This window comes from Leptopilina boulardi, unplaced genomic scaffold, assembly GCF_019393585.1.
Source record: "Leptopilina boulardi isolate dan_hultmark-lab unplaced genomic scaffold, ZJU_Lbou_2.1 LbouV2_44, whole genome shotgun sequence".
Classification (NCBI taxonomy): Eukaryota; Metazoa; Arthropoda; class Insecta; order Hymenoptera; family Figitidae; genus Leptopilina; species Leptopilina boulardi.
In genome coordinates, this window is record NW_026137988.1 from 131,676 (window position 1) to 141,565 (window position 9,890).

At 28.5% G+C, this 9,890-nt stretch overlaps 1 protein-coding gene across 1 annotated transcript; it reads left to right on the forward strand.

Moving 5' to 3' along the window:
- The first annotated feature begins 5,609 nt into the window (after positions 1 to 5,609).
- Positions 5,610 to 8,151, forward strand: LOC127289534 (uncharacterized). The gene is made up of 3 exons (XM_051317518.1): positions 5,610 to 5,699; positions 6,268 to 6,827; positions 6,936 to 8,151. The coding sequence occupies exons 1-3, from the start codon at positions 5,610 to 5,612 to the stop codon at positions 8,149 to 8,151; spliced, it is 1,866 nt and encodes a 621-aa protein (XP_051173475.1).
- Positions 8,152 to 9,890: the final 1,739 nt, after the last annotated feature.

Genomic DNA, 9,890 nt, shown 5'->3' on the forward strand with positions numbered 1-9,890 from the left:
GAAAATATATTTTCTTGTTGTAGGGCAGAAAAATCTGTAATCCTTTTATAAGATTTTTTTATTAATTTTTCATTTTTGGTTGTTATTTTATGTTCTTCAATTGGTCTAGTAATAGTATTTGTGAAAATATAACAATAATTTGCAATTATTTGTAGCACGATTTTTATTTCTTCTGTATCGAGTTCTTCGAGTTCCAATAACTCGTAGATTTTTAAATGTTCGGGGGTTATTTCGTCATCAAGATGTTGGTTGTTCATATTGTAGCTGAAAATAGAACAGATATCTATTTTTCATAATAAAAATTTCGTTAGCTTATTTTTATGGATTTTAGTTGGTTAGTAAAAATAATAATATTTTCATACCAGAATATTAATTATTCTTCTTTTTTTAAGAAGAATTTTGCTTCCAAGCTGATTAAGCAATTATCAGTGTTAGAGTTCTAAAAATTTTCTCTAACATCTGAATCTGCTCAAACAGAGTAGGAATTATTATTTTATTCATAGGCTATCTTGATTTTGTCCATATGTTTTTGAAATCGTTGACCATCTTCTCCTTCAAGTATGACATTATGCATGTTGGTTATGTCAATAATTCTGTAAGGGCCATGGTATCGCTTTTCAAATTTACTGGTTCTAGGTTCTTTTTGAATATAAGCTAAATCGCCAATTTTACCTTGAAATTCCTTGCAACTTTTATCATAGTTTAGTTTAAAACGAGCTTTGGCTTGAATTAAATTTTTAGCAACTAATATTTTTATTTCATTAAGTCGTGTTATTAATTCTTGTAGATAAGTTCCATAGGTAACTAATTTTTCATCTTGAGGAAATGCAGTTGGTGCACGAGCAATTTTTCCAAATACTAATTCATAGGGGGTGAAATTTGTACCTTTATGAACAGAGGTATTGTAGGAAAACATTGCAAATGGTATTAAACGATCCCAATCATCAAAATGTTTTGCATAGTGTTTTATAAATTCTATTAAGACTGTATGGCTTCGTTCTAATGACCCGTTGGTTTGAGGGCGATATCCAGAAGTGGTTAATTGTTTTACTCCAAATATTCGGCATAGATTACTCATTAATTTACTTACAAAACTACCACCTCTATCGGTTAATATTGCGCGAGGGGCACCAAATTGTGAGAAAAGGTTTCTTGCTATTGCATGTGCAATTCTAGTAGTGGAAATATCTGGTACGGGTACAGCAATACAATATTTGGATAGATTATCTTGAATTGTTAAAATGTATTTATTGCCATCAAGGGTAGTTGGAAGTTTACCTACGGTATCGAGAGAAACTATCAAACGTATCTATCGGCGTATCAGTAATAAGCATAGGCTCTCTTATTCTAGATCTAACTACCTTTTGTTCCTGACATGTTTTGCAATGTCTAATGAAATCAGTGACGTCATTTCTCATTCCTGACCAAACAAAACGTTCTCTAATTCTTCGATATGATATCTTTATGACCTCCTATAAGACTTTTATGCATTTCAGAAATTATTTTTAAACGGTCTTGTAAAGGTGGAATCAAAACATTACTATAACATAGGGTTATGGTTACAATATCCAAATAGAAAATTTTGGTTAGAACTTCGGAAAATTGAGTTGGTCCTAGAGAATCCAAATAGTTTCCTAATAAAGAAAATCATAGTGTTTTTATTGCTTCTTTTATTAATATTTTCTGTAAATTTTTGAGGCAAATTTCGAGATTAGTTTTACTTAAGTTATCGGAATGTTTATTTTTAATTATAATTGTAAATATTTTATAACTTCCATAAGAAGTAATCAAAATTTGACCTAATTTTGGATTTTGTAGTTTTATTTCTTCAGGATCTATAATTCCTAGATCAATGAATGGTTTATCTATTGATGTAAGAAATTCGCAATTTGCAGAAGTAAAGTGTACGTAATTATCTCGCTTATAAGTGAGGTTTTCTCTACAACTTTGAATATTTAAATTCCGAACATATAATCCTTTTATTGAATTTTGCAGATCGTTATCTAAAATTGGTTTGGTTGGTTTATCTATAGATTCTTGAAATGTAGTAGGGTAAAAAGCTGTGTTTTCTTGTATATTGGGATGAGTTGTATCATTCGTGTTTTGTTTATCTACGTGTTTTATTTGTTGTTCATTTTCCTTTGGTTTCATTATAGTCAAATTTTCTTCGTTTTCTTCTTCAATAGTTTTCGGAAAAACTCTTTGACGTACAGATGGTGTAGATCTGCCCTTTGGTTGTATTGTTGTTAGCGGAGTAGCTAAGCTTTGTAATGGCAAAGGGGTTGATGTAATTTGTGGGTTAGAAGGTATTATTGAATTTTCTTCTTCATTCATTTCTTCTTTTTCTTTATCTGTATTTAATGTTGTTAGTCCAGTTTGTTTTTGCGTATCTTCGATAAGTTTTTCAATTCGACTTTCTAATTCGTGATCTTCATTTTCTGTGTCATAAGGATCTAAATTTTTAAGAGTTTCTAACAGTTCTTCATCTAACTCTCCTTCAGATATTCTTTTAAGAGAAATAGAATCTGGTTCTTGTGAAAATTTATCTTCGCATTCTTTTAGAGATTGATTAAATTTTTCAAATGATTTTTGTAATTCATCTCTTATTTGTTGACGTGTACTATCTAAAGAGGATTCGTTAAGTTGAAAATCATCATTTTCACTGTTAGTACCTGATTCATCCTGCGGAGGTCCTTCTAAGGAGATTGGAACAATCGATTGATCGGTGATTGGCTCGTTGTTGTCCTGACTTTGTTCTGGTTCCATTTCTTGAAAAGAAGGTTCTATATTTGTAAGAGCAGGTGCGCTCTTAAGTGGAGTAGGAAATTTTGCGGAATCTGCGGTTATATCTAAACTAGGAAAAACACTTTTTCTTCTTTTCCAAATAGGAATATGTAAACTGGTTGGTTCTTCTTCATTTAGGTCAGATTCTTCTGTTTCCTTAGCAGCACTTTTACTTTCTGTGTCGTCTAGTTCTTTTAAGAGAATGTTCTCTTTTGCTTTACGTGGATGGTATCTTTTAGCAATTGAACTAACATTTTGTTCGTCATGTAATTTTGTTGCTGAAGTAGAAGTGATTTTTGATCGTAATCTTAATCGACTTGTCATGGGTCTTTTAGGTAGATCTTGAAAAGTTTGTGAATCAGGGGTAGATTTTAGTTTTTCTTTTTCATCGCTTGGAATTTTACTGGAAGTTGATGGTTTTTATAAACTTTTCTTTGTTGATCTTGTCATCATGAATACTTTATTTTGTAAATCGTCGCTTGTTTCGGAAGCATTTCTAGATAGAGCATCTGCATTACAATTTAATTTTCCTGGTTTATATTTGAAAGTGTATTCGTAATCTCTTAATTTTAATCTCCAACGAACTAGTCTTTGACCAGGGTCTTTTATACTATCAATCCAACGCAAGGGTTCATGATCACTTACTAATAAAAATTCTCGACCATATAAATAAGGACGAAAATATCTTAGAGCATATAAATAAGGACGAAAATATCTTACAGCGTATAAAACTGCGAGACATTCTTTTTCTGTTGTAAAATAGTTTTTCTCAGGTTCTGTTAAAAGTCGTGATAAATAAGCTACAGGGTGGTCAAATCCGTCTTTTTCTTGACTTAATACCGCTCCAATCGCATAATCAGACGCATCTGTAGTTAAAGTAAACTTTTTATTAAAATCAGGGTATTGTAAAATAGGTTCTTCGCAAAGGGCATTGCGAAGTAATTTAAAAGCTTCCTCATGTTCAGGAGCCCAAATAAACTTTTTGTCCTTTTTTGATAAATCAGATAATGGTTTTGCCTTTTTAGAAAAATCTTGTATGAATCGCCTATAGTAGCCTGCAAGACCGAGAAATTGTCTGATGTTTCGTACATTTGTTGGTGTGGGAAAATTCTTTACAGCTTCAATTTTTTTAGGGTCGGGTTTTAATCCGTCGTTACTTATAATGTGACCTAAATATATTACTTCACGTTTCAAAAATTCGCACTTTTCTGGTTGTAATTTTAAGTTAGCTTGACGTAATTTTGAAAATAATCTTTTAATCTTTTTACCGTGTTCATTTAAGTCTTTAGCATAAACAACAATATCATCGAGATAAACAAATAATTCTACACCTTGGAGTCCTCTAAGGACCACTGAAATATATACTAATGGAACAGGCAATGCTAGTCTAGGTTGTGAGAGGAGAACGGCTGTGAGACAGACTATCCGCAGGTATTAGTTTCTCTCTCACTAATTTTGTACGCAGACGCAGAACGCATCAGCACAGTGAAGTGCAAAAGTTTGAAACTGTCACTGTTTATTATGGTTTATTATTATATTACCATTGCTGTGTCAAGGCAAGTTAACGACAATTTTTTGGAAATAAATTTGCGAAAAAATGTTGAGATCTTGTTGTGTGTCAAATTGCCGTAATGTATGGAAACCGAATGACAATTTGTCATATTTTAAGTAAGTAAATGTTATATTTATTAAATTTTATTTATAAAATGTTCTTTTAGAATATTTAATATTATTAATATTATTATATGTCATTAATATTATTTTAAATGAATAAATTTTAATTAATTAATTTTTTATGTACATTTAATATTAAATTAACAATGTATTAATATGTTATTCATATATATGTAAATATTTAAATTCTTTTTGAAGATTACTACAATGTTAAACTCAATAAGAAAGTCATTATTACTTTGTTCCTGTTTGTTTTGTTGAAGTCAATATTGCAAGCATTTATTTTATTGAATAAGAAACTTTTATTTTGAAAGTAATTTTATATTGGTTGTACATTGTTAAATTTTTTTTTATTTGAAATTTAAATTTTATTCGCCTCAATTGAAAAATAAATAATTTAAAACATCAATAAATTTTTAAATTCAGAACAATTTCTATTTAACAACATTTTTAGTGTATGCAATATTTATGGGCAAATCTACGGAACCGTACGATTTAAAGAGAAAAATAAATAAATTTTTAAATAATAAGCACACCTTTTATTTATGGATCTACATGTTAATATTATTTTCAGGAACAAACATTTTTTTGCGTGAATCATTTCTTCTTACAGCTGAAAGAGTTATTAATCAAACAATTTTATCTAAATTTGTTTGTCAATAATCCATTTTTCAAACTAGTAAAAACAAACGAAGACTACTTAAACAAGAAATAAATGATATTTCAGTCGATTTTTTTGAATATGTAAATATTACAAAAACTTTTATTTTTTAAAGAAGTATTTAATAATATTTTTTATATAATTTTTTAGACTTACTCTTTGTGAAATAAGAATTACCTAACTTAAGACGAGTTTATAAACCAATAAATATTTATATATCTATATATAAGTTCTACATAATATAATAATATTTTTATATTTCGACAATATTTTTCGTACATATTTTTTCGAAATCATTTCAAATCAATTTTAACGAATTCCTAATTATTACAATCTATTGTATTTATAACAGAATTAGACTTAAATTGTTTATTTATTTTTAAGGTTCCCATTGAACGATAAAGACCGTTTGGAAATTTGGTTGAGTTCGATACGAACCAAAAATTCTGTGGGGAAATATTCCTACATTTGTAGCAAGCATTTTGCGCAAATGGATTTCGTTAATGCACCAATGAATGGTCAACGGACTTTGAAGAAAACTGCCGTGCCATTTTCGAGTGACGAAAGTAAAATTGATAAGGTAAATTTAAAGGTTAATGTAATTGAAAACTTTTGTTTATAAAAATATTTTATTTTAATAAATGAAAATTTGGCACTTGATAGACGATTGATAACAAATATTTGATGATATTTTTATTATTACCTCATTCGAATTTCCACTTTTTATTATCGAATATTTCTTCTTACTATTTATCAATGTATAATATATTGATAATATAATATAATATATATATATATATATATATATATATATATATATATATATAAAAAGTCTTACTAAATTAAACGTCCAACTAGAACAATAAAAAATGGATTCCACTAGTTCTGCTCCAAACATTACAAGAAATGATTTAAGTAAAGAATTGTTGAAGTTGTCACTTTCACTTTATACCATTCCGCACATTTCCAGAAAAGATGTCGGTAAAGTATTAAATATTTTTGATGAATTCCTTTCAAAAAAATTTATTCCATATGTTCAAAATGAGCTGGAACATAATGTCAAACCAATTTCAAATGAAAGGTCATATTTTAAGACGCAGTTTATTTTAGAAAATACTAAAGATATATTTCGACAAATTTCAACGCAGCATTTAAGATTTAAATTATATGAAGAAAAAAGTTTTTTCATACCCTCTCAATTATTTGAAGTTGGGCAAGAGAAAACTTTTGTTGCCGATGACGATAAAAATGTACGCGTACAAATGAAACCGGTATACGCAGCTCACGTTTCTTTAAAGGATACCATGCAGGCAGCGCTCTTAATTCCAGGTGTTTTAGAATCTATTATTTCCTACATGAGTGATTTGCGCAAAGAAAAAGAACGTATATCGAACGTTATACAAGGAGAATTGTGGGCAAAAAAATATGAAGAGTTGGACAAGATCATTTTGCCGGTTTATTTATATTTCGATGAATTCGAAACACGAAATCCATTAGGAAGCCACGCAGGGGAAGAAAAATTAGGAGGAGTATATGTATCCCTTGCTTGTTTACCTCCCTACATGGCTGCAAAATTGAAAAATATTTTTGTTTCTACGATCTTCTACGCGAAGCATTTTAAACTATTTGAAAATGAAAAGTTTTTTGTAAAAAGTATGGACGATCTCAACTTCTTATCTAAGGAAGGTTTAAAATTTAAGTTGAATGGGTTAGATGTGATAATCTATTTTGATTTGGTTCAAATATTAGGGGACAATGCAGGATTAAATAGGATCTGTGGATTTTCACTAAGTTTTAAGGCGCGTTATTTTTGTAGGATTTGCTCTGCTTCAAATGAGGAATGCCAACACATGATTGAAGAGATTCAATCTCTGTTAAGAACAGTAGCATCTTATGAAGCCGATATAAAAAAGAACAATTTTCAACAAACCGGTATTAAAGAAGAGTGCATTTTTAATGAAGTGAATAAGTTTAAGATTACTGACAATATATCTTTGGATTTAATGCACGACGTTCCAGAGGGATCCATCGCTTATACAATGTCTAAAGTAGTAGACGGTCTAGTCAAAGAAAATACTATCACTTTAGACATCATAAACCAGCGAATTGAAACCTTTCCATACAGTGAGCAAGAAAAGTCGAACAAACCAAGGCCTTTATTTTTTTCTCAAGGAAAAAAAGGGGGACAAAAGATAAAGATAAAGCAATCTGCTTCAGAAATGTTATGTTTGGCGAGATATTTAGGATTAATGATAGGCGATCTTATCCCTGCTGACAATCACTATTGGAAACTTTATCTTTGCCTGAGAGAAATTATTGATATTTTAATGTCTCCTGTGTTAGATAAAGGACAAGTCGAAGTTGTTCGACAACTCATAACGAAACATAATAAAAAATACTTGGAAATTTTTGGTAAACTGAAACCAAAAATGCACATATGGCTGCATTATCCAAGAGCCATATTGTTAAATGGTCCACTAGTTCATTACTCGTCAATGAAATTCGAAAGAAAGAACAAGGAATTGAAGGAAACTGCTGTTGGAACCACATCTAACGTTAATTTACCTTTGACAATCGCGATAAAGCACCAATTAAATTTGTGTTACAATCTTGAATTTTATTCACCTACACTCGGGGAGATTGTATTAGGACCTGTTGACAACTCAAATGCAAGCAACCAGTTTAAAAATTTAATTCCAAATTTGCCAAATGACATGTCGGTAATTACTCTGCAAAACGTTGAAATTCTTGGAAACAAGTTTTCAGTAGGTACTGTATTTGTAACAAGAATAACCGAAGAAGGTCCTCAATTCGGTGTGATTAAACAAATATTTTACTGTAAAAATGTTTACTTCGAAGCAAAAGAGTTCACTACAATTTATTTCAATCATCAGTATCATGCATTCAGTGTGCACTCCAATCCAAGTAAACCGAACTTATTAATAAACGTCGACTTAATACCGAGAGTACCACCTTGTTTAATGTGTAAGAAAAAGAATGAAGATTTTATTGCAACTAGATATAGCGTTTAGATTTAAAACGCTTATCGAAATAGACAGATTATAAAATGCATATTATTAAGATCAATGTGTAAAAGATCCAGGTAATGACAAATTTTAATAATATGGTTGATAATTACTGTTCAGTCTTAAAGGTAATATAATTTCCGCTTTTATTTAATGAATTTTTAATATGTGATATCTGTAATATTTATATTAAATATACGTTGCTTTTCTAAGAAATTAATTTTGTCAATTATTGTTTCCAACTGTAAAAAGTCTCCTGAGAATAACTTTTTTAGGTTTAAAAATTTTAACAAATTATGTTTGATGAATTTAGATTAAAAATTCAATTTGGTTTTAAAGAATTTAACTAAAATAACAAAATCCACTAATTGTTTTTATTTATTTATTTTTATCACATTATTTAACAATACAAATATACTATTTTTTATTTAAAATTTATTTATTGTATTATAAGATTATCATAAAAAATACTTTATTTTAACAAACAATATGTGATAAAATTAATAAAAACCGGTTAGTAAAATTTAAATATATTTTAACGTAAGAAAAGGTTATTTATTAAGTTATTAATTAATGATTTAAAATTTTTATTTCATTTAAATTTTTAATGATTAATTTTAGTTGAAATACAATATTGAAGCTATTAAACGTATTAAAAATAATCCATTTAAATATTCATTGAGTTTGCTTATTTTTATAAATTTGTTTGAATAGTTTGGTGATTATAATGAACAAACAAAACAAAAAACAATGTTTTTTAAATTTATGTATGCATTTTTTCAATTTCTTTATGTACAAATATTTTATTAATAATAAAATATACACAATATTCTCTCGACAAGACTCATGGTTTCGTCTTGAATTTTTTTTTGTAATCTCGTCTCGGTCTCAGTTATACTAAATATCGAGAAGGAACGGAGCGGAGACCAAGTTTAGTCTCGTATCGTGAGCAGCCCTAATTTTTTTAGCATTCAAAATAATTTTTTCTTTGATAAAAATTGGAAAAGGAAATTCTACTTTTGACGTTTATATAGATTACTGCAATTATTTACTTTAACTAAAAACATGCTAGAAGATTAATATTGAACAATATTATCACTTACATTTTAAATTACTTGTTTGTTTATTAGATTAAAATATTAATTTTGTTGCAACGTATTAATACTTGTTGCTTTCATGAAAAAATAATCTGTTAATTATGAAAAGATTTTTTTATAAACAAAGCAAAAGATTAACGAAATTTTCAATTTTAACTTTTTATTTAAAATTGAATTTGTTTGTTTAGATTATTATTATTATTTAAATTATCGATTTTTTAATTCAAAATTAAAAAATTCAGTGATGGTCAGTTTTTTTAAAGAGAAATGAGCCAAACATAACCTCAAAAAATAAGAATCTGTCAAAACACTTCTTTTATTATTTATCAAAAGCAAAATTAATTTTAATTTTTAAAATTTAACCTATAATTGCAAATATTTTAATAAATCTTTATGTTTATGGTTAACAATCTGATTAATTATAACCACCTATTTATATAAAAATATTTTATAAGCACTTTTAGAAAGCACGTTTCGTGCACAATATCCAGTTGTAAGGAACATATACTCTTAGAGCATATGTTGCCTGCAATCGTAGTAGGCTGATGTTGCCTACGAAATGCGCGTGGCGTCGCTACTAATGAAGCATAAATTTATACAACAAGAGCGTATATATTACGCCTTTAAAGTATAGTGGACTATCACGCT

Bases quoted from the DNA above. Each gene is read 5' to 3' on its own strand.
- LOC127289534 (XM_051317518.1), top strand. From the start codon at position 5,610: ATGGATTTCGTTAATGCACCAATGAATGGTCAACGGACTTTGAAGAAA. The intron at 5,700-6,267 runs GTAAATTTAAAG...ATTTCAACGCAG, and splicing joins ACGAAAGTAAAATTGATAAG to CATTTAAGATTTAAATTATA. The intron at 6,828-6,935 runs GTTAGATGTGAT...TTATTTTTGTAG, and splicing joins TTAAAATTTAAGTTGAATGG to GATTTGCTCTGCTTCAAATG.